This window comes from Nycticebus coucang, chromosome 5, assembly GCF_027406575.1.
Source record: "Nycticebus coucang isolate mNycCou1 chromosome 5, mNycCou1.pri, whole genome shotgun sequence".
Lineage (NCBI taxonomy): Eukaryota > Metazoa > Chordata > Mammalia > Primates > Lorisidae > Nycticebus > Nycticebus coucang.
In genome coordinates this window covers 40797985-40823509 of record NC_069784.1, presented here as the reverse complement: position 1 = coordinate 40823509, position 25525 = coordinate 40797985, and the positions used below count along the sequence as shown (strand labels likewise).

General features: G+C 41.9%; 1 protein-coding gene across 1 annotated transcript in view; it reads right to left on the bottom strand.

Annotated features, from left to right (window-relative positions):
* Positions 1-25241, bottom strand: part of CD53 (CD53 molecule) — a 29074-nt gene extending 3833 nt beyond the window's left edge. Inside the window, exons 1-5 of the mRNA XM_053591340.1 lie at positions 25163-25241; positions 4521-4599; positions 2917-3105; positions 1358-1432; positions 695-790 (exon numbers count right to left, since the gene is read on the bottom strand). Of these exons, the coding sequence (XP_053447315.1) occupies positions 695-790; positions 1358-1432; positions 2917-3105; positions 4521-4583 (423 nt within the window). The 5' untranslated portion in view covers positions 4584-4599; positions 25163-25241. The remainder of the gene's footprint in view (positions 1-694; positions 791-1357; positions 1433-2916; positions 3106-4520; positions 4600-25162) is intronic.
* Between the last annotated feature and the right edge of the window lie 284 nt (positions 25242-25525).

The following is a 25525-nucleotide window of genomic DNA, read 5'->3' as shown; positions in this document are numbered from 1 at the left end:
ATAAGGAACCTAGGGGACTTTACAATGGAGGGATCAGGATAACCAAACCTGGCCCTACCAACCAGTCTTAGGATGACAGAAAACAGGATCATGATTTATTATGTACCTGATAGCATGATGCAACAGGAATTACCAGCAAAGGCAGGATTACCATAAAACAGAAATTGCATCAAGCAGCTAGATTCATAGACCATATGGGAGACAATGATCCCTGACACCAAAATACCTCGAGGAAGCAATTAGCCACATCTAAAAGGTAGGGAATTCTATAGGATCTAATTTCTTTTCACAAACAAATTGCATGACAAAGAGGGCCCCACAAATTGCATGACAAAGAGGGCCCCACAAATCTAACCTACTGTAGATTAAAAGAAAAATAGAGGCCAGGCACGGTGGCTCACACCTGTAATCTTAGCACTTGGGAGGCCAAGGCAGATGGATTGCCTATGCTCAGGAGTTCAAGACCAGCCTGAGACAAAGACTATTTGAGTCAGTAAGGAATGAAAGAGACATGTACACTGTACCAATCGGACTGATTCCAGGCTCCCCTGTCTGTGACAACAAAGGCGTTATCCTGGACCTCAAGGCTGTGGACCTTAGATTCTGCAACTTTCAGGAAAGGAACTAGCAGCCAGGAATTGAAGCTAGAAAATAAAGTCCAGGCTGATCTGAAAAGGATTCCATCTGTACTCACAAATGAATGGATGGAGTCCCACGCCACCTTGGTGCTGTTGTCTGAGTAGTAACGACGAATGCTGTTTCTCAGGTCCTCAGACACATAGTCATTCAGCTGGGCAGGGCACAGTCCAACAGAAGAGACATTGTAACAAGCATGTAAATTCAAAAGAATAAAGAATTTCTAGTGTAGGCTTTTGATTCCACTTGCTTGGAACTTCTCCCATGCAAATGGTCCCCTCAGAACTAAGGGTATAGGGAGAGTGTTTATCTGTGGGCAGGAGTGCTGAGGGTGATAATGCCTTGGAGGAAGAAGTATACAGTGGGCTTTTGTTCACCCTTGGCTCTGGCTTTACAGAGGAATGAAAAAGGGCAATTCAAGCAAGAGCCATCCTTGGCACTGAGACATATATTCTCTACTGCCAAATACACAGAGGAAAGCAAGTGGGAGGAAGACAAACTTGTTTTACTATTCTTCCCAGTCATCTTTCAGAGTGCCACGCAAAGACAATCTCTTTCATGAAATTTTTTTCTTTTCTCAATTACAATTAATCTGTCTTTCCTCCATTCTTCCATTTCATTTCTATCTCTATCACAGGACTTATTTTGTGCCAATTCCTTCTTCACTGCATTCTCTCTACTTTTAGTAAAAAGACAATGAGTTATATTCTTTATAACTTACCTTCTGTTCATACACAAAGAGCAGGATGGCCAAGGTCACCTCAGCAAGAAGAATAATCAGCAGCAAGATGAAGAACTGAGCAAAGCAGAGACAAGCTTATAGCACTCATACTAGTTCTCCCTCTACTCCCACTCTGCCCTAGAAGCATCCTGTGGTTATCTGCATATGTGCAGAATTGTCCTGTTCCTGCTTCTCATTCCTTGCTAAGCCTTCTCTTATTTAGAGGAATATGTGTTTTTTCTATGATGAGACTCTGGAGGGCATATCAAATGTCTTCTAATTCTGTTCTCTCTTACCCATTGTGACTCTTAGAGTGCCATGCACATGTATAGCATTACCTGTTGAATAAATTAGGCAATTTGAGCATGAGCCTATTGAAATATTTGACCAAAAGGCCAGTAAACTAAACCATGTGTCTATAGAGTTTGGGGCCTGGTCTTTTCTAGAAGACAAGGCTATCGTGAGGTGGAGGACTGGTGTTGGTGAAGGTAGAGAGGAGTCCTATGCAGATGGGGGAACAGGGGCTCTAATCATGCCTCTAAGTTAATCAAGTTTAACTTAATCAAGTTTCCAACTTCAGGTGCTTACTCCATTAATGTTAGTTATACACAAAAGAAAAAAATATTTTCACTTATTTTTCTTTTTTACCTTTTTTTATCTCAACTCCAATGTTGGCTGACTGCTTAAAACATTCATTCCATGTCTGCTATCTCCCATATTTTGCCATTAGTCTGAGCACTGTCTGAGAACAGGGACTGTTATTTGTTTATTTTTTTTTTTTTTTGGTTCCACTTTAAGAGTTGACTCATAAGGGAAAGAACATTAACTAAAAGACTTAAGGAAGAACAAAGGTGACTACAACCCCATGCCGATGGACAGAGTGGCACTGTTACACCAGGCTCTGCTCTCAGCATACTATAGAAATGTTGAGCTCCTTTGCACAGTGCTTACAGGCAAAACCTAAGCCTTCAGGTGTTCCTCAGGAGGGTTAAACATTAGGGAGCAATCACAAAGTTCTAGCACATCTCACATTATACCTCAATGGCTACAGCCTATGCCAACTAAGTTGGATAACTCACACTGTATAGTATCTTGTACAGAAATGAGTTAAGGAAGCATCTTCTGACATTTCGGGAGGCCCATTATGCTCAGAAGCATCTAGAGATTATTTTTTCCATCAGTTAGTGACTCTGAGTTAGATCCTAAAAGTGTTTGTTAACATGAGGAAGATTTAGGCAGATAGATGACACTTGATTTCAACCAATTATAAAGAAAAAAATAAAGTGCTATGAAGAGATTTTGGAATGATGGAGATCATTATTAACAGTGTAAAACTGATACCAAAAAGAATAGCAATGCCCTCTCCCACCTGTTCCTAGGATCTCAGTCGGAAATAAAATACTATTTATCCGGACAGACTTGGCTGAGCTGGGGTACTAGTCCCGTGTTCTTATGATTTCTCTGAGCCCATAGATAATCTACCAAGGAACATCTTGCCTCAGATTTAAGGTATTATCTCCCCCTACTTTGGGTGCCACATCTACTGTTATAGGACTCACCGACATAAGCAGACACTTGTTTTCCTTGATAGAGCCCATGCAGCCCAGGAAGGCAACCACCATGATAATGGAGCCCACGATGATGAACACATTGCCGAGAGTGAGGGAGGGTAATTTATGGAAGAGCACTCCAAAATTGTTGTGGACCAGGAAGTAGATCCCAAAGCCCAAAATGCAGCAGCCACAGAACTGAAAAGAAGAATCCCACAACATTCAGAGGCAAAATGTGGTTCTTTTTTTTTTTTTGAAGACAGAGTCTCAGTTAATCTCCTTTGGTAGAGTGCCATGGTATCACAGCTCACAACAATCTACAACCCTTGGGCTTAAGCAATTCTTTTGCCTCAGCCTCAAGTAGCTGGGACTATAGGTGCCTGCCACAATGTCCAGCTATTTTTAGAGACGAGATCTCACTCTGGATCAGGCTGGTCTCGAACTTGTGAGCTCAGCCAATCCACCTGCCTCTGTCTCCCAAATGCTGGGATTACAGGCATGAGCCACTGCTCCCAACCAGAATCACCTTTTCCTATTTGTCCATTCAAGTTTCTCATGAACAGGCCTGGCATGGTATCTCACATTGTAATCCTAGCACTTGGGAGGCCAAGGTGGGAGGATCATTTGAGCTCAGGAATTCAAGACCAGCCTGAGCAAGAGCAAGCCCCTGTCTCTACTAAAAAGAGAAAAACTAGTGGGGCATTGTTTCAGGCACTTGTAGTCCCAGCTACTTGGGAGGGTTGAGTTCAAGAGTTTGAGGTTGCTGTGAGCTAAGATGATGTCATGGCACTCTTCAGGGTGACAGAGTGAGACTCTGTCTCAAAAAAAAAAAACAAAAAAACAGATTCTCATGAACAGCCTCTTTGCCCAGCTTCCCTATGCTCCTAAAATAGAGGTAATCCTAACTTCTTTGTGTGGAGCCTCACTCACACTTCTTACTACCCATTTCCAGATGCCAAGAAAAGATCACTCCTTTGAGCCACATAATGTCTTCACCATATACAGGTCTAACTTCATGCCTTAGATACCCAATTCCTTGTCTTCTCAATCGTCCACATGGTCTGCCCTTGGGAAACCACAACCAAGTAGAGATTCCCTGCTTGAGGAAGCTTATCTTGCTAGGCAGAAAACTAGAGAAGCTAAACTTACAATAGATACATGCATACCAACCCATCCTATATCTGAAATTCAGTTGCTGAATTTGTACAGTGAAACTTCCCCCCCAAGGGTGACTTTTCCATCAGCTATTCTTCCAAGGGGTCAGAAAAGTAAAACAGACAAGAAAAACAGAGGTACTCAATACCCAGAATGCCGAGTCTTATGTTTCTCACCTGTGGATATCATCTGTGAACAGTAGTAGCCTAAAGCTCTCAGACAGAAATGGCACCTCTGTTAATAACTCCATTAGTACCTTTCAATGTTTCAGGCTTATACTCTGGAAGGATGGAAATGGGGAGGGAAATTATGATTCTTTGTTCCTAGGCTAGCTATGCTGAACATGACCCAGACATATAGGGGTTGTACTCCACACCAGCCTCTTCATTAGAGGAGAGAGAAGGAGAGTTCAGCTGTGGGAAGGTGAGCTCAGCCATGCTCAGAAGAGATACACTTACCCAAAAGAGCAAGTTGAAGAAAAACAGGACATACTTCAGCAGTTTCAAGCTACTCATGCCCATTCTGGATATTCTTGCCCTGAAAGGTAGAAGGAAGAAGAAAAGACATAAGTGAACTGGCTCTGCAAAGTGGCACCACACAATCAGAGGGCACAAACGTTTAGGGTTCAGGGATCTCCAACATCACCTGGGACATGAATTATGGCTCTTTTCTGGAAAGTTTCCCCAAATTTTCTGCTCTCTTAATTTCTGAACTGAATTACCAATTGATTCATCTTGGATATTAACTTTTGCTACAACTGAGCAAGCGCATGACTGACATTGAATTAAGCACTGTAGAAGGAGACAAGACAGCTATTCTTAGAAGAGGATGACCCATGGTGACATAGACCAAGCCTGCACTTTGGCACCATGTGCAGCATTAGTGCCTAGAACCTGGGCACTTGCTTGAGAAGAGAGTCCTCAAGGTTAGGGGTGGACTAGAAAATCAGCCATAGAGAAAGCCAGTGGTTATCTACTCTTAGCACACTATAGTCAGCATTATAGTGGAGATTCTAGCCAGTGCAATGAGGCATGAAAGGAATGGGATCCAAATTGAGAAAAAAAAAAAAAGATAAAAGTGGCTTTACTCACAGATGACATAATTGTCTTTGTAGAAAAGACAATTCTACAAAGACAATTATGTCATCTACAATTTTCTACAAAGACAATTATGTCATCTACAATTTCTTCTTTCTCTGAATAAATCTACATAAAGAATCTATTAGAACTAAGAAGTAGGGCTGGGCGTGGTGGTTCATGCTGTAATCCCAGCACTTGGGAGACCAAGGCAATAATTGCCGGAGCTCACAGGTTCAAGACAAGCCTGAGCCAGGGCGAGACCTTGTCTGTAAATAGTCAGGCATTGTGACAGGAATCTGTAATCCCAGCTACTTGGGAGGCTGAGGCAAGAGAATCACTTGAGCCCAAGAGTTTGAGGTTGCTGTGAACTATGATGCTGTGGCATCGTAGTTCAACTCTACCAAGGGTGACAAAGTGAGACTCTGTCTCAAAAAAAAATAAAAATAAAAATAAGTGAGCGTAGCAAGGTTATCAGGTACAAGCTACCATCAGTAGCTAGAGAAATAAAGTAAAAGAATCCACCACAAAAAAAAAAGAAGAAGAAGATTCAATCTACAAAAATCAATAGTATTTCTATACACTAGCAACAATAAAATGCTTTTTTTTTTTTTTTTGAGATGGAGTCTCACTCTGTCACCCTGGGTAGAGTGCCATGATGTCAGCCTAGCTCACAACAATCCCAAACTCCTAGTTCAAGTGATCTTTTTGCCTTAGCCTCACTATGCCCAGCTAGTTTTTCTATTTTTGGTAGAAAAGGGGTTTCACTCTTGCTCAGGGTGGTCTCGAACTTCAGAACTCAAGCAATCCACCCACCTCAGCCTCCCAGAGGCCAAGGATTATAGGCATGAGAGAAATCGAATACTTTTAAAGATTATTTGCAATAGCATCAAATATGAAATATTTAGTTAGGGATAAATCTGGCAAAAGATGCAAAAGATCCATACATGCAAAATTTTAAGAAAATTGCTGAGATAAATTGAAAAGATGTATAATGGAAAGATAGACCATGTCCATGGATCGGGAGACAATATTGTTAAGATTTCACTTCTTCCCAAGTTTATCTATAGATTGTAATTTCAATCAATATAACAGGAAACTTTTTTGGTAGGCCTTGAGAAAATGATTCTAAAATTCAATTGGGAGTGCAAAGGACTTATAATAGCAAAAATAAATAAATTTGATACAGAACAAAGTTGGAGAGCAAACACTACCTGATTTCATTACTTTCTATAAAGTAAGATAAACAGATTAAGGAACAGACTAGAGAAGTTAAGATAAACAGATCGAGGGAACAGAATAGAAGGTACAGACAGGGCGGCACCTGTGGCTCAGTCGGTAAGGTGCCGGCCCCATATACCGAGGGTGGCGGGTTCAAACCCGGCCCCGGCCAAACTGCAACAAAAAAAATAGCTGGGCGTTGTGGCGGGCGCTTGTAGTCCCAGCTGCTCGGGAGGCTGAGGCAAGAGAATCGCTTAAGCCCAGGAGTTGGAGGTTGCTGTGAGCTGTGTGAGGCCACGGCACTCTACCGAGGGACATAAAGTGAGACTCTGTCTCTACAAAAAAAAAAAAAAAAAGAAGGTACAGAGATATATTGACGATCAATTTTCAACAAAGATGAAAAATTAATGCATTAGAGAATAAAGGATATTTTCTCAACAAATGATGCTGGAATGATTGAATTTTAATATGCAAAAAATGAATTTTGATCTATACCTCTCACCATATAAAATTATAACTGAAAATGCATCATAGATCTAAACATAAAATCTAAAATAGTCATACTCCAGAAGAAAATATAGGAGAAAATATCTGCAAGTTTGGTTAGAGTTTTCAGTTAAAAACAGATAATTCAATAGGGGTGCAGGAAACATAGCTATGCCTCATTTATTCTTTTGTTGCAGAATAATCCCTTCCCTGATCCTCCTCTACACACCTCCTCTCTTCACCTGTGTCCTGAGGCAATCTGGTTTTTTGTTGCTATAAATTAGTTTTCTTTTTACAAAATGTTACATAAAAGAATTAATGAATTTCACTCTTCAAAATTAAAAATTCTGATCTTCAAAAGACTTAAGAAAACAAAAAGACGGGCGGCGCCTGTGGCTCAGTCGGTAAGGCGCCGGCCCCATATACCGAGGGTGGCGGGTTCAAACCCAGCCCCAGCTGAACTGCAATCAAAAAAAAATCATCATCTCTATGTATTAAAGAAATGCAAATCAAAACAACCCTGAGATATCATCTAAACCCAGTGAGAATGGCCCACATCACAAAATCTCAAAACTGCATATGCTGGCTTGGATGTGGAGAGAAGGGAACACTTTTACACTGCTGGTGGGACTGCAAACTAGTACAACCTTTCTGGAAGGAAGTATGGAGAAACCTCAAAGCACTCAAGCTAGACCTCCCATTTGATCCTGCAATCCCATTACTGGGCATCTACCCAGAAGGAAAGAAATCCTTTTATCATAAGGACACTTGTACTAGACTGTTTATTGCAGCTCAATTTACAATCACCAAAATGTGGAAACAGCCTAAATGCCCACCAACCCAGGAATGGATTAACAAGCTGTGGTATATATATACCATGGAATACTATTCAGCCATTAAAAAAAAATGGAGACTTTACATCCTTCGTATTAACCTGGATGGAAGTGAAAGACATTATTCTTAGTAAAGCACCACAAGAATGGAGAAGCATGAATCCTATGTACTCAATTTTGATATGAGGACAATTAATGACAATTAAGGTTATGGGGGGGGGAAGCAGAAAGAGGGAAGGAGGGAGGAGGGTGGGGCCTTGGTGTGTGTCACACTTTATGGGGGCAAGACATGATTGCAAGAGGGACTTTACCTAACAATTGCAATCAGTGTAACCTGGCCTATTGTACCCTCAATGAATCCCCAACAATAAAAAAAAAAAAAATAGCTGGGCGTTGTGGCAGGCGCCTATAGTCCCAGCTACTCGGGAGGCTGAGGCAAGAGAATCGCTTAAGCCCAGGAGTTGGAGGTTGCTGTGAGCTGTGTGAGGCCACGGCACTCTACCAAGGGCCATAAAAAGTGAGACTCTGTCTCTACAAAAAAAAAAAGAAAAAGAAAACAAAAAGACATACCTTCCAGACTGGCTTGGTTGAAAAAAAAAAAAAGACAAATCACAAAGGGGTGAAAATATTTCCAAATCACACAAGAGATAAAACCCTTGAATGCAGAGTGCAAAAACAATTCTCAAAACACAATGGTACGAAAATAGCCAATTTAAAAAAGGGCAAAAGTTCTAAACAAAAGAGAACACTTTACCAAAAATGATACTACACGGATGGCAAATAAGCACACGAAAAAAATTTCTACTTCATTAGTCATTAGGGAAATGCACATTAAAACCACAATGGGATTCCTCTATATACAACCTCCTAAAATGGCTTAAATGTTTTTAACAAACTAACCACACTATTTTAAAGTGTTGGCAAGGATATGGTACAACTCTCATACAGTGTTGGGAGGAATGTAAAAAAGGTATACCCGTGTTGAAAAACAGTTTGCTGATTTTGCAAAAAGTTCAACATATACTTAGCATATGATCCAGCTGGTCTACTTTTAAGTATATACCCAAAAGAAATGAAAGCAAAATTCCACACAAGGACTTGTGAAGAAATGTTCATGGAATTTTTATCTATATTAGTACCAAACTGGAAACAACTCGAATGAACATTGACAGGTGAATAGATAGTATGGCATATGTGTAAAATGATACATTACTCAGTGATAAAAAAGAATGAACTATCAATGTACACTACAACGTCATATGTGAATCCCAAAATAATCATGGTGAGTGAAAGAAGGTAGATAAAAAGAGTAGATTCTGGGCAGTGCCTGTGGCTCAAAGGAGTAGGGCACCAGCCCCATATGCTGGAGGTAGCGAGTTCAAACCCAGCCCCAGCCCAAAACTGCAAAAACTGTTATGATTCCAGTTATGTAACATTTTAGAAAATGAAAACTAGGGTGGCACCTGTGGCTCAAAGGAGTAGGGTGCCGGCCCCATATGCCAGAGGTGGCGGGTTCAAACACAGCCCTGGCCAAAAACTTCAGGAAAAAAAAAAAAAAGAAAGTGAAAACTAATCTATAGTAACAGAATCAGATCAATGATTTCTTGGGACACAGGTGGATAGGGCAGGTGTGCAGAGGAGGATCAGGGAAGGAATGATAGAAGGCCAGAGGAATCTTTTGAGAGTGATGAATGTGTTCTTTGTCTTTACTGTGGGAATGGATTTATGCTTGTTTACATATGTCAAAGACCCCTCCTAACTTTTCCTGTCTCTTGTGCCAAACTTGTGGCAATACTCATTGCATTATACTTTAAAATTTAGCAGACATCATTTAATACTTGTCTCAATGCTTCCTTGCCTCCTTCCTTACTTTTGCTCATGTTTCTTATCTAAAATTTGCTCTTTCCTCTCCTCTGACCTCTTAATCTGGTTAGTTACCAATCACCCTGACTCAGCGTAACTGTCCCTTTTCCATGAAGGGTCTAATTCTTCACACCCAACTTTCATGCTACCCAATTATACAAGTATATACAAGTACTTGTAATACTACTGCATCTCTGCCATTAGGCTAGCCACTTTGTTTTTTTTTGTTTTGTTTTTTTATTCTTTTTTTTTTTTTCAGACAGAGTCTCACCATGTTGCCCTTGGTAGAGTGCCGTGGCGTCACAGCTCACAGCAACCTCAAATTCTTGGGCTTAAGCGATTCTCTTGCCTCAGCCCCCCAAGTAGCTGGAATTACAGGCGCATGCCACAATGTCCAGCTATTTTTTGTTGCAGTTGTCATTGTTGTTTAGCTGACCCAGGCTGTGTTTGAATTCACCAGCCTCAGTGTATGTGGCTGACGCCATAACCACTGTACTACAGGCGCCGAGCCAAGCTACTTTGTTTTTTTTTTTTTTTTTTTTTTTTTTTTTGTAGAGACTAGAGTCTCACCTTATCGCCCTCGGTAGAGTGCCGTGGCGTCACACAGCTCACAGCAACCTCCAAATCCTTGGGCTTAGGCGATTCTCCTGCCTCAGCCTCCCGAGCAGCTGGGACTACAGGTGCCCGCCACAACGCCCGGCTATTTTTTTGTTGCAGTTTGGCCGGGGCTGGGTTTGAACCCACCACCCTCAGCATATGGGGCCGGCGCCCTACCCGCTGAGCCACAGGCGCCGCCCGCTACTTTGTTTTTAAGGCATCTCTTCTGTCTCTAGAATGTGTGCTCCTTGATTATACTAATAATAATAATGATTGCTGAATGAAGAAATAATTAGGGGATCCTATGACAGCTGCTTCAGGCCCGTGTAACCTAATTGTCACAGAGTGCCACCTAGTGAGGTGGCCCACAAATCTAGGGATGTCCCCCCGATTCCTTCCTTCATAGATAAAAAAGAGCCTTTTCTTCCTCCCTCCCTGATATTCTCTTAGTCATACCAAATTGAAGAAGAAAGTCTGCCCACTTAGTGAAGATCATCTCTACTTTTATTTTATACATAGGTCAATGGGCCCATTTATATATAAATACAGAGAGAATGCTACTCTACTTCCTCTTCCCTTTTTTCACAGTCACTGCCCAGTGATTGAACCTCCCACCCTGCCAACCACTGTCTAGAGCAGGCGTCCTCAAACTGCGGCCCACGGGCCACATGAAGCAGTGTGAATTGTATTTGTTCCCGTTTTGTTTTTTACTTCAAAATAAGATATGTGCAGTGTGCATAGGAATGTGTTCATAATTTTTTTTTTTTTTTGGCCGGGGCTGGGTTTGAACCCACCACCTCCGGCATATGGGACCGGCGCCCTACTCCTTGAGCCACAGGCGCTGCCCATAATTTGTTTTTTTTTTTTTTAACTATAGTCTGGCCCTCCGACGGTCTGAGGGACAGTGAATTGGCCCCCTGTTTAAAAAGTTTGAGGACACCTGGTCTAGAGGAACTGACAGCCTCCTGCAGTCAGAGCCTGTGACTCCCAGTCCTGTGACTCATGGCTCTGGGCAGAGAGCCACATTTTTCCAGGAAACTTTCTTAACCAAACTGTACTTAGCTGTGATTACTTCCCATTACCCAACCTGGAGGACAGGATGACCATTGCCCTTTAGTTTCCTCCAATGACGCTGGTCTGAGAAAATATCTATCCCTGTCTTTTCTTTGACATGTACTTGCAGCCCTATTTACTCTTGAATTTAATGAAAGCTCAGAATTGTTTAAGATTGGATAGAAGTTTCAAGAACCTCTATCAGTTCTTTATCTTCAGAACTTATCTGATCTTGATCTTCAGTCTTATCTGGTTCAGTTTTAGAAGCCAATCTAGAGACGCAGCAAGATAGTTTTGACATTACACAGATATTACATTTACAGGTTCTCCTCAAACAAAAATAAAAACAAAAACAAATTAAAAAATAAAAACAAACAAATAAAGCAGGATACGGAAAAAAGGAAGTGAAAAGAATCCATGGTTGGGCAGCGCCTGTAGCTCAGTCGGTAGGGCGCCGGCCCCATATACCGAAGGTGGCGGGTTCAAACCCAGCCCCGGCCAAACTGCAACCAAAAAAAAATAGCCGGGCATTGTGGCGGGTGCCTGTAGTCCCAGCTACTCGGGAGGCTGAGGCAAGAGAATCGCTTGGGCCCAGGAGTTGGAGGTTGCTGTGAGCTGGGTGAGGCCACGGCACTCTACGGAGGACCATAAAGTGAGACTCTGTCTCTACAAAAAAAAAAGAATCCATGGTCAAATGAAGTTGGAAGTAAATGGATTAAGTAAAAATAAAACAAAAATTTAATTAACAGTTTTTTTAAATTGTTAAAATGTTATTTTATTTAATTTATTTATTCATTTTTTTTTTTCTTGAGACAAGTCTCACTTGGTCACCCTGGTGATATGGTGTCATCATAGCTCACAGCAACCTCAAACTCTTGGGCTTGAGCAACCCTCTTTCCTCAGGCTCCCAAGCAGCTGGCAGCACAGGCATCCACTACAATGCCTGGCTAGTTTTTCTATTTTTAGTAGAGACAGGTCTTGCTGTTGCTCAGGGTAGTCTTGAACTTCTGAGCTCAAGCAATCCACCTACCTCGGCCACCCAGAGTGCTAGGATTACAGGTGTAAGCCAACGCATCCAGCCTTATTTTATTTTATTTTATTTTATTTTATTGTTTTCCATCTCTATAGAACCTTTATTAAACCTTTCATTTTAGCCAGGCATTGTGGCGGGTGCCTGTAGTCCCAGCTACTTGGGAGGCAGAGGCAGGAGAATCGCTTGAGCCCAGGAGTTGGAGGTTGCTATGAGCTGTGATGCCATGGCACTCTACCCAGGGTGACAGCTTGAGGCTCTGTCTCAAATATATATATATATATTTTTTGTTTGTTTGTTTGTTTTGTTTTGTTTCCTCAGGCAGCTCCTGTGGCTTGGTGAGTAGGGCACCGGCCCCATATATCGAGGGTAGTGGTAGGCATTGTGGTGTGCCCCTGTAGTCCCAGCTACTCGGGAGGCTGAGGTAAGAGAATCGCCTAAGCCCAAGAGCTGGAGATTGCTGTGAGCTGTGATGCAACGGCACTCTACCGAGGACGACAAAGTGAGACTCTGTCTCTAAAAAAAGAAAGAAAGAAAAAAATATATTTTTTTCTCTAAATTCCACAGTATTTTATTCTGATTTTGTTTTATGGCATTTATCACTTTCTTTTTAAAAATGTATTCTTTTAATTTTTTTTTTTTATTTTCAATAGATTGGCCAGGCACGATGGCTCATGTCTATAATCCCAGCACTTGGGAGGCCAAGCTGGGTGGATTGCCTGAGTTCACAGGTTCAAGACCAACCTGAACAAGAGTGAGACCCTGTCTCTACAAAATAGCCGGATGTTATGGTGGGCGTCTGTAGTCCCAGCTACTTGGGAGGCTGCGGCAAAAGGATCACTTAAATGCAAGAGTTTGAGGTTGCTGTGAGCTAAGATGCCATAGCACTCTACCAAGAGTGACTAAGTCAGACTATCTCAAAAATAATCATCATCATCATCATTTCAATAGATTTAGGAGGTACAAGTGATTTTTGGTTATACTGGTGAATTGTATAATGCTAAAGTGAAGGTTTTTAATGTACCCAAAATAGTGTACATTATACCCAGTAGGTATTAGATTTTTATCCTTCATTCCCTTACCACTCTTCCAAGTTTTTTGTTTTTTGTTTTTTTGAGACAGAGTCTCACTCTGACAGCCTTGGTACCATGGCGTCATAGCTCACAGCAACCTCAAAATCAGGGATTCTCTTGCCTCAGCCTCCTGAATAGCTGGGACTATAGACACTCACCGCAATGCCCGGCTATCTTTCCAGTTTTTTTTTTTTTTTTTTGACCTTTATTTCTTCTTTCCAGTTTTTTAAATCAATGACTTCTGAAAAACTTTGTTATAAGCTAATTTACATTGTGGGTCTCTAAGAGAAAAGAGAAAAATTACTTTTTTATAAGAACAAGCATATTCTTATACTGAAAATTACTTACTCCAAAGCAACCTATAGATTTACTGCAATCTCCATCAAAGCACCGATGTCCTGCTTAAAAGATCTTGAAAAAAATAGTACTTCCATTCATATGGAACCAGAAAAAACCCAAATAGCAAATACAGTTCTTAGGGTGGTACCTGTGGCTCAGGGAGTAGGGTGCCAGCCCCATATACCAGAGGTAGTGGGTTCATAACTGGCCCCGGCAAAAAAAAACAAAAACAAACAAACAAAAAAACAGCAAATACAGTTCTTAGAAACAAAAACAATTCTGGAGGCATCGAGGCATCACATTGCCAGACTTCAGGTTATATTACAAGGCTATAGTGATCAAAACAGCATGGTACTGGCATAAAAATAGAGCTACAGATCTATGGAATAGGATAGAGAATCTAGAGATGAACCCAGCCACGTATTGTCATTTAATCTTTGATAAGCCTTTGTAAGGAAAGGCTTTGTAAGGAAAAGAATTCTTATTTAACAAGTGGTGCTGGAGCTCGGCACCTGCAACTCAAGCAGCTAAGGCACCAGCCACATACACCAGAGCTGGTAGGTTCGAATCCCCAGCCCAGGCCTGCCAAACAACAATGACAAGTACAACAAAAAAAATGGCTGGATGTTGTGGCAGGCGCCTGTAGTCCCAGCTACTTGGGAGGCTGAGGCAAGAGAATCACTTGAGCCCAGGAGTTGGAGGTTGCTGTGAACTGTGAGGCCATGGCACTTTACCCAGGGCGACAGCTTGAGGCTCTGTCTCAAAAAAAAAAGTGGTGCTGGGAGAACTGGTTATCCACATGCAGAAGACTGAAACAAGACCCACACCTCTCTCACCATTGACAAAAATTGATTCTCATTGGATAAAAGATTTAAATTTAAGACACAAAACAATAAAAATTCTAGAAGAGAGTGTGGAGAAAACACTTGAAGATATTGGCCTGGGAAAAAACTTTATGAGGAAGACTTCCCCCAGCAACTGTAGCAACACCAAAAATAAATAACTGGGACTTGATCAAGCTAGAAAGCTTTTGCACAACAAAGAGTACCACAAACAAAGCAAACAGACAGCCCTCAGAATAGGAGAAGATTTTTGCATGTTATGAATCTGACAAAGGCCTGATAACTAGACTCTACCAAGAGCTCAAATTAAACAATAGGAAAAGTGCAAACAACACTCTCTATAAGTGAGCAAGTGATTTGAATAGAAACTTCTCTGAGGATGACAGACGAGTGGCCAAGAAACACATGAAAAAATGCTCATTGTCTTTAATCATCAGAGAAATGCAAATAAAAACCACTCTAAGATATCACCTAACCCCAGAAAGATTAGCCCATATCGCAACGCCACAAAACACCAGATGCTGATGTGGATGTGGAGAGAAGGGAACACTCTACACTGCTGGTGGGACTGCAAACTAATATAGCCCTTTTGGAGAGAAGTATGGAGAATCCTCAAAAATCTAAATGTAGGCCTTCCATTTGACCTGCAATGCCATTACTAGGTATCTACCAGAAGAATATAAATCATTTTACCACAAAGACATTTGCACTAGAATGTTTATTGTGGCTTAATTCAAAACTGCCAAGTCATGGAAGCACCCTAAGTGCCCATCGACCCATGAGTGGATCAACAAACTGTGGTATATGTATACTGTGGAATACTATGCAGCCATTAAAAAGTCAGAGACTTGGCTCGGCGCCTGTGGCTCAAGCGGCTAAGGTGCCAGCCATATACACCTGAGCTGGCAGGTTCAAATCCAGCCCAGGCCCACCAAACAACGATGATGGCTGCAACCAAAAAATAGCCGGGCGTTGTGGTGGACACCTGTAGTCCAGCTACTTGGGAGGCAGAGATAGGAGACTTGCTTGAGCCCAGGAGTTCAAGGTTGCTGTGAGCTATGATGCCACAGCACTCTACCCAGGGCAACAGCTTGAGGCTCTATCTCAAAAAAAAAAAAAAAGTCAGAGACTTTACATCTTTCACATTTACCTGGATGGAGTTGAAATACATTGTTCTTAGTAAAGCAAGAATAGAAAGATGAATATCCAATGTACTCCATACTAACATGAAATCAAGATATAAACAACCACATGTTCCTAAGAACAATAAAACACCATTATAGTCCAGTCTGGGGGTAGAGGGAAGTGGGAGGGGGGAGGACATATTGTAAAGCAGGCGTCCTCAAACTTTTTAAACAGGGGGCCAATTCACTGTCCCTCAGATGGTTGGAGGGCCGAATTATAGTTTAAAAAAAAAAAAAACTGGGCGGCGCCTGTGGCTCAGTGAGTAGGGCGCCGGCCCCATATGCCGAGGGTGGCGAGTTCAAACCCAGCCCCGGCCAAACTGCAACAAAAAAAAAATAGCCGGGCGTTGTGGTGGGCGCCTGTAGTCCCAGCTGCTCGGGAGGCTGAGGCAAGAGAATCACGTAAGCCCAAGAGTTAGAGGTTGCTGTGAGCCGTGTGATGCCACGGCACTCTACCCGAGGGCGGTACAGTGAGACTCTGTCTCTACAAAAATAAATAAATAAATAAATAAACAAACAAACAAACAAACTATATGGGCGGCGCCTGTGGCTCAAGGAGTAGGGCACCGGTCCCGGAGGTGGCAGGTTCAAACCTAGCCCTGGCCAAAAAAAAAAACACACACACAAAAAAACTATGAACAAATTCCTATGCACACTGCACATATCTTATTTTGAAGTAAAAAACAAAACGGGAACAAATACAATTCACACCGCTTCATGTGGCCCGTGGGCCGCAGTTTGAGGACGCCTATTGTAGAGGAAAGGATGTCAAGAGCCAGACGACCTCTGAGCAACATGACTTGCAGCTGGGGGGCAGACCCTCGGGCGATTGATCTGTAGGTGCTCCTTGCAGAGAAAGAACCTGAGCCCATGTCAATCCTTAGGCACGTAGTCATTGTCTAATACTCCCCTCACCTGTCTTGTACTGTCTCAATAAAAGGTTACTGCACAGATTGATTGGGGCTACCCTGCAATCAAGGTTAGCCCGCCTCCTGCAAAGCTTGTACTTCTAACCGCATCACGCCTGGTTCCTTCCTGCTGTGATCGCGATCAGGGCCATGGGGCTGCAACAACATATGGCAGAGGGAGGGAGGGCATGAGGCAGGATCTCACCTAATGTGCACACTGTGAGGGTGTATAACACGCCCCCTGGGTGAGGGGCTCTTCTACAAATGGAACTTTGCCCTGGAAGGGAGAATAATGAAACCTAAATATTGTACCCTCGTATTAATTTGAATAAAGTTAAAAAAAAAAGAAAATTACTTATAAACCGCTCAAAGAATATAGTGTTCCATGGAATACAGATAGTTTCATAAACACTAACTTTGGAATCAGACAGATCTAGTTTTCAATTCCATTAGTACAACCTACTAGAAGTGTAGTCTTAGGTGAGAGTTTGTCAGCAAACAATGTAACCTAATCATCTGTACCCTAATATTAATCTGAAATTAAAAAATAAATAATAAAAAAGAAGTGTAGCCTTGAGCAACTTGCTTAACCTAAGTTACATAATTTCCTTAATGTTTAAAATGGTGATATTCATACCTACCTCATAGGATTTCTGAGGACTAAATGAGATAGTATTTCCTGGATGGCCTGATACCTGAGTACCTGGTTCAGAGAACACTGGCTAAAAGATCAAGTTCAGAGTTTACCCCACAGTCCATTCCTAAGAGTGACCATAAGCTCTCTGACACATTTTTAGGAATAAAATACAAGAGCCAGAAGGCTTTTAATCCTTTGCTTCTTTCACGTCTTGGAAATACCTTTTTTAAGAGAAGTTTAATGTGCCCTTTGTAAAACAATTCCAACAATAAAGAAAAATACAAAGAAGAAAGCATAAAATCTGAAACTCCATCTCTCAGGTAAAACCATCATTAACATTTTTGGAGAACACCTTTCCAGACATTTCTCTATATATTTTTCTCTGTGTGCAGACCTATTTGTCAATTTGTGTACAAGAGGATTTGACTGGGTGGACGCAGTGGCTTACACCTATAATCCTAGCACTCTGGAAGGGTGAGGAGGGTGGAATGTTCAAGTCAAGCTCAAGAGTTCTAGACCAGCCTGAACAAGAGCGAGACCTTGTTTCTACTAAAAATAGAAAAAACTAGCCAGGCTATGTAAGGCACCTATAGTCCTAGCTACTCAGGAGGCTGAGGCAAGAGGTTTGAGGCAAGAGGTTTGCTTGAGCCCAAGAGTTTGAAGTTGTCATGAGCTATGATACACCAGCACTCTACTGAGGGTGACAAAGTGAGACTCTGTCTCAAAAATTAATTAATGAATTAATTAAAATAAATAAAAATATAAAAGGAGCTTTTCTTGAAAAAAAGATATTTGAAGCTGTGATTAACAAAATGTTTTTCTAAATAGGAGCATAAGTCTGTTCTCTATGAGGGTCCCCTAATTAAGACCTTCTTGTCCAAATAAAATTTTTTTTCAGAAGCAATAGAATGATAGTTTATTAGAGGATAGAAAATCTTCCAGTACAATGGAAGGGGTCCCAAACAGGTTGCTAGTCCAAGTAATTTTAGATAGATAGTTCACTGGACATCACAAAGTACAAATTCCTCATAAACGTATATTATTTATAAACCTCAAATCAACATTGCAATTTAGGTGTCTTTAGCCCCATTTTGCAAACAGAAAAGCCAAAGCTCACACAGCATGCAGGCCTGGCACAGAGTCACAGAATCAACAAGGACAGTGCAGGTCAAGGTCTTTCAGGCCCCAAAGTCTTTCATGGTCCTTCCACAGTCCTGAGCGCCCGTTTTGTGCCTCCGCTCAACTGCAGCAATGTGGCAAGCATGTAGGTCTTATTCCTTCCTGAAATCGTGGTTTGGAAAAAAATTTTTCCCTTCCTAGCTTCTGTCAGGGAAGAGAATTTAGTGATTTAAAGAAGAGAAAAAAAGTAGGCTGAGGAGCGGCACCTGTGGCTCAATGGAGGAGAGCGCCGGCCCCATATGCCGGAGGTGGCAGGTTCAAACCCAGCCCCAGCCAAAAAGTGCAAAAAAGAATAGGCTGAGTACCATAAATAAAGAAAAATACAAAGCCTGTAATCCTAGCACTCAGAGACCTGAATTGAATCATGAAGAAACCCAAGTAGAGAAACATTCTAAAAATGAACTGGCCTAGAATCTTCAAGAATAGTGCCCTGATGAAACACAAAGAAAAACTCAGTAACTGCTCAGGCTAGAGACTAAAGAGACAGGGCAGTTGAAGGCAATAAAGGACTAGAGGTTTTCTTTTGCTATAAATAATATTAATGGGTAATAGGTAGAATTGGAATAAAATCTATAGATTGTTAATAATATTCTTATCAGTGGGCGGCACCTGTGGCTCAGTGGGCACCTGCCCCATATTCCGAGGGTGGCAGATTCGAGCCCGTCCCTGGCCAAACTGCAACAAAAAAATAGGCGGGTGTTGTGGTGGGCACCTATAGTCCCAGCTACTTGGGAGGCTGAGGCAAGAGAATCACCTAAGCCCAGGAGTTGGAGGTTGCTGTAAGCTGTGATGCCATGCAATCTACTGAGGGCGTTAAAGTGAGCTCTGCCTCAAATAATAATAATAATATTCTTATCTGTGTTAATTTCCCAATTTTGGTTATCATAAAGTGGCTATGTAAGAGAATGTTTTTGTTTGTAGAAATACACACTAAAGTATCTTCGGTAAAGGTTGGACATCATGTAACCAATTTCTCTCAAATGAAAAAGCCAGGGAAGGGCAGCACCTGTGGGTCAGTGAGTAGGGTGCTGGCCCCATATACCAAGGGTGGCGGGTTCAAAACCTGGCCCCGACCAAACTGCAACAGAAAAATAGCGAGGCATTGTGGCAGGTGCCTATAGTCCCAGCTACTCTAGAGGCTGAGGCAAGAGAATCACCTAAGCCCAAGAGCTGGAGGTTGCTGTAAGCTGTGACACCACAGCACTCTACCAAGGACAACAAAGTGAGACTCAGTCTTTAAAAAAAAAAAAAAAGAAAAGAAAAGAAAAAGCCAGGGAAAGGTAAAGCAAATGTGAGAAAACATTAACCTTTGGGAAATCCAATGAAAGGTGTTTAGACATTTTTCATGCTATTTTTAAAAAATTTTTCTGTAGTTTTTGTCAAAAATTCTTTAAAAAAAAAACTCTGAGGCAAGAGAATCGCTTAAGCCCAAGAATCTGAGGTTGCTGTGAGCTGTGATGCCACAGCACTCTACTGAGGGTGACTTAGTGAGACTCTGTCTCAAAAAAAATAAAAAAGTTGAAAAAAAATAAAAAAGTTGAAAACAAGTAAACAATCTAAAAGATTCTGTTCTCAAAATCATTACAAACCAGGTTCTTAGTAGTAGAAACACTGAGTTGCTACCATAGTTATTTTTAGAAGAATGAACCATGGGATAATTCTTTAACGCCTCTATTTGCTCCTGATAAAAAGTAAATACTAAGCCATGAACTCAAATTTACTTGAAGAAGTTTTAAAAGATGTGAGGTATCAAAATTGATTTTCACCTCTATTTCTCAATCTAGTTCCTCTGAAATAGAAAATGTTAAACAAAAGTTTGGCAAAACAAAAATATATTAAATATTTAATTTTCAGCATATTGGTTTCAGATCAATTGGATTAACAATTAAGTTATAATTTTTTGCTTGTTTATATTAAATACTCCCTAAATATCTGTCTGTACGTAAGCAAACTACAGTCTAACAGTGCCTATTTAAAAAGAAATCTCTGGCTCGGCGCCTGTAGCACAGTGGTTACAGTGCCATCCACATACACTTGAGCTGGTGGATTCAAATCTGGCTGGGGCCAGGTAAACAATGACAACTGCAACAAAAAATAGCTGGATGTTGTGGCAGGCGCCTGTGGGACGCTGAGGCAAGAGAATCGCTTAAGCCCAAAGTTTGAGGTTGCTGTGAGCTGTGACACCACTACACTCTACCAAGAGTGACATAGTGAGACTCTGTCTCAAAAAAAAGAAAAAAGAAATCTGTAAGAAAAGGGAATACAGGTGGCACCTGAGACTCAGTGAGTAGGGTGCCAGCCCCATATACCAAGGGTGGCAGCTTCAAACCCGGCCCCGGCCAAACTGCAACAAAAAAATAGCCAGGTGTTGTGGCAGACGCCTGTAGTCCCAGCTACTCGGGAGGCTGAGGCAAGAGAATCGCCTAAGCCCAAGAGCTGGAGGTTGCTGTGAGCTGTGATGTAACAGCACTCTACCGAGGGTGACAAAGTAAGACTCTGTCTCTAAAAAAAAAAAAAAAAGAAAGAAAGAGAAAAGAAAAGGGAATACGGTAATGCATACCTTTCTCTTTCCCAAAACCTACTTCCAGACAGCCTTCCCTAACTGACCACCAAGGCCCCAGCTCCATCCGTCCCTCCTCTGCCCCAGCAGCCACTCAGAGTCCAGCTCTGCGTAACAGTGTGGTTTCCCTGGGCTACACAGATCAGCACTCTGCAGCTGAGTCCAGGGAGCTTCCTGAGGGTCGGTGCCTGGTCTCCAGGGCCCAGGGTCATCTACACACTGTGGATGTTCATTGCGTACAAGAAGTGGTATGGGCTGACTAATCTAGGAAACCAGACTGCTGTAACTGAGTTAATATAGTGTTTCCTGGAACGGAAGCTGAGCAAAAAGAATGTAACCTTGCAAAAAGCTTCACCCTTCCTTTTGATCTAGTGGAAAACTAAGTTGAGGAGGAAAAACCCTGACTCTCCCTCATTTCAAGCCATATTCTATCAATTCTGCCACGTGGCTGTCTTGGGTGTAGCCTCACCCAGAGTTAGGCCCATGACCTATCTGGTCAGTGATTTCAACTTCCACTTTCAGGCACCAAGTAGAGGAAGGGCTTTCCACTCGCTGGGGTCCTACAATACTGCTTTGCTATACTATAGCCTCACTTGCTTACGCCCATTTCTAACATGCTCGGGGGTACACACTTCTGTGGCTTCTCTTATATGGTGAAGACATAGAGAATGACATCTCAGTCTGGAATGTTATTACCCCCAGCCTCCCTAGCAAATTCATACTTCTTTGAAAGTGAACCCCAGTAGTCATCGCCTCTTCCAAGGAGTCTTTGGAACACTCCTAAACTCCTCCCGTATTTTGTGCACATTCTCCATCTGTTACAGAAAAGAACATGTGGTATTGTGTATTGCTGTGTCTGTCCTCCATGCTAGACTCTACAATGGCTTTGAGATGGATAACCATTTCAGTTACCCTTGTGTTGCTAGCACTAGGCACTATTTCTGACCATCACTATGTTGCAAAAGAGGAGTGGAGAAGGAGAACAGGAGACTGAGGGCCTCTGGGTTATCAGAGGTCAGCCGGAGGGCACAAGAAATCAAGGCTTATTGGAGTTTGTCTTTATAATCTGTGCCTCTTGTCAATGAAGAAAGGGAGGTCACTTGGATAGTAGTAAACATAGTTATGAAGGCTTGGGCTTTCAGTCATTCGCCAAGGATCTCAAAATTCCAAATCCTTTCATTTAAAAACTAAACACTCTTAACTGGCCCACACAGGAAACATCACAGGAAATTATGTTTCAGTTCAGCCTTTGCTCTCATTCAACCACAATTTCACAACAGTACAGATTCCTCTCAAGATGGAGAAAGCAAAACTTCTTTGTTTATCCAGCACTTAAGATTCTTCTTTTTCTCAATTTTCTTCCAAAGCACGCACATAGTATGTTATCTCACCTCCCTTGGAGGCACCCAACACTTAAATATTAAGTGAATTCATTAAAGTGTCTGGTCTTATTTTTAAATTGAAGGCCAGATAGCCCCTGAGGTGCTTTGGAAATCTATAGCCTTCGCTCATCCCCACCCCCAGCTCTCAGGTGGGTGGGTGTGGTTGCAGAGAACTTTCCCCTCAAGCCTCCAGGCATAATCAGATCATAATAAGATCGGAGATTCTCCCAGATCTTAGAAGAGGAACACTCTGATATGGAGTTTGCTGTGGTGAACGCTCTGATACAGTGGTCACAAAAGTCAAGACAAAGCTTGGGGTTGGCGCCTGTGGTTCAAGGAGTAGGGCACCGGTCCCATATGCCGGAGGTGGTGGGTTCAAACCTAGCCCCGGCCAAAAACCACAAAAAAAAAAAAAAAAGACAAAGCTTGGCTCTCACTTTTCTGAGCTCTTACAAATTCAATCATTAGTTAGTGCAGGAATTGGAAATTATTGCAATATCAAGTTTTGTGGGTTGCTTTTTATAATATTTATCAATGTTCATGTTTGATAACTAACTTATCAAACAGTTGGGGGAGCCCTGAATATCAAAATGCTCTTCCTGCTTTTCAAAAGCCATTAATCTGGCTCGGGGCCTGTAGCTCAAGTGGCTAAGGCACCAGCCTCATACACCAGAGGTGGCGGATGCGAATCCAACCCGGGCCTGTCAAACAACAATGACAACTACAACCAAAAAATTGCCAGGCATTGTGGCAGGCGCCTGTAGTCCCAGCTACTTGGGAGGCTTAGGCAAGAGAATCGCTTGAGCCCAGGAATTGGAGGTTGCTGTGAGCAGTGATGTCACAACACTGTACCCAGGGTGAAAACTTGAGGCTCTGTCTCAATAATAATAATAATAAAAGCCAATAATCTAAGTATCTTTTAGAGGTGTCTAGTTTTCACCTCTTAAAATACAGTTACTAAAGGCATCTTGGTGCTGTGATTATTAGTTGCTTTTCTGTTTAGTGGATCCAAGGAATAATTCACTTTAATTTTAAAAATTTCTCAAATGGAGAAGATCCACATCTCCCAGCTGGATGTGGATTTTCTTCTTACTTTTAAAAATCACACAAACACAGGCTTGGCGCCTGTAGCTTAGCGGTTATGGTCCCAGCCACAAACACCAGAGCTGGCAGGTTCGAATCCAGCCCAGGCTGCCAAAAAACAATGACAACTACAACCAAAAAATAGCTGGGCCTTGTGGCAGGCGCATGTGGTCCCAGCTGCTTGGGAGGCTGAGGCAGTAGTATCGCTTAAGCCCAGGAGTTTGAGGTTGCTGTGAGCTGTGACACTACAGCACTCTACCCAGGGCAACTAAGTGAGACTCTGTCTGAAAAAAAAAAAAAAAAAAAAAACGCTCGGGGCGGCACCTGTAGCTCAATTGGCAAGGGCACCAGCCACATACACCTAGGGTGGCGGGTTCGAACCTGACCCAGGCCTCCTTAGCAACAATGACAACTACAACCAAAATAAAGAAATAAATAAATAACCGGGCATTGTGGCAGGCTCCTGTAGTCCCAGCTACTTGGAAGGCCAAGACAAGAGAATCACTGAAGCCCAAGAGTTGGAGGTTGCTGTGAGCTGTGATGCAACAGCACTCTACCCAGGGTGACAGCTTGAGACTGTCTCAAAAAAAAAAAAAAAGGCTCAGCACCCGTAGCACAGTGATTATGGCACTGGCCACATACCAAGGATGGTGGGTTCAAATCGGGCCCAGACGAGCTAAAACAACTATGACAACTGCAACAAAAAATAGCCAGGTGTTAAGGCGGGTACCTGTAGTCCCAGCTACTTGGGAGGCTGAGGCAAGAGAATCCCTTAAGCCCAAGAGTTTGAGGTTGCTGTGGGCTGTAACGCCTTAGCACTCTATCGAGGATGACATAGTGAGACTCTATCTCAAAAAAATTAAAAAAAAGACATCCTTAATATATGATTTCATAGTCTAGTAAAAGAAATTTGATGAGATTGGATGAGAAACAATGCAATATTGCTAACTTTTCATTTTCAAATCAATATAACAAGAAATTTCAACTACTAACATCATATTTTCATAAAAGAAAGGACAATTCTAACCAACTCCCCCAAAGCAGGACAAATTTATTTTCAAAATAAAGAAAAGTTAAAAGAAAAAAACAAAAGAAATCACACAACCAATTTTCAAAGACCAAGAGCACATAGAAAAATCTCTCCAACTTCATTTCACACAGAAATTACTACCCACAGTAATTCAAGTTCTGTAGCAATTTAAGCACATGAATGCCCTAACTCAAAGAGATCTATCACAAAATGCAAACCTGGGTAAGTAGAAAAGTATTTCGGGGCTGAGCCCAGAGGCTCATGCCTGTAATCCTAACCGTATGGAAGGGAGAGGTGAAAGGATTGCTTGAGTTTAGGAGTTCAAGACCAGCCTAAGCAAAGTGAGACCATGTCTCTACTAAAAAGAGAAAAATAAGCTGGCCATAGTGTCAGGTACCCGTGGTCCCATTTACTCTGGAGGCTGAGGGAGAAAAGAACTCTTGAACCCAGGAGTTTGAGATTGCTGTGAGCTATGACGATGCCATTACACTCTAGCCTGGGTGACAGAACAAGGCTCTGTCTCAAAAAAAAAAACTTATTTCTGACCTGACTGCCTTTGGGGATATTATTAGGATCTTACTGATTTTTTTTTTTTTTTAACTTTCTTCACCATTTGTGAAACAATGCAGGAAATTTTACATGTACTAGGGAGTTAAGACTTCTGTGAAGGTATAGCCTAGCCCACATAAGATGGCAAGCTGGGTTAAAATGTCTTGAGTCTTACCTTTTTCAGTCCTTCAAGCAGAATTTGGCAGCTGAGACAAGGTTGGTAACACGGGCGTCCAGGGCTATTTGTGTGAAAGGAGAAGTGAACAGAGAAAAAATATGATCACACTGTGACGACAGGAAGCCCAGATGAGAAGACAGAGGAAGTGAGACTGAGTCCACCCCCTTAGCCTCAGAAATTCAACTCTTCCCCAGTGGCTTTTTAGAAGCTTCCTTTCACGGCCAACCCTAAAATGGTCTCTGTGAAACAAAAAAAAAACGAACACCAACTTAATTCAGGCACTAATTTGTGAGCACTGGCAGATTCTAGGGGTGATTTTGGTGATAATTTTTGCTTTAAAAAGGATAATCCTTTTCTTTT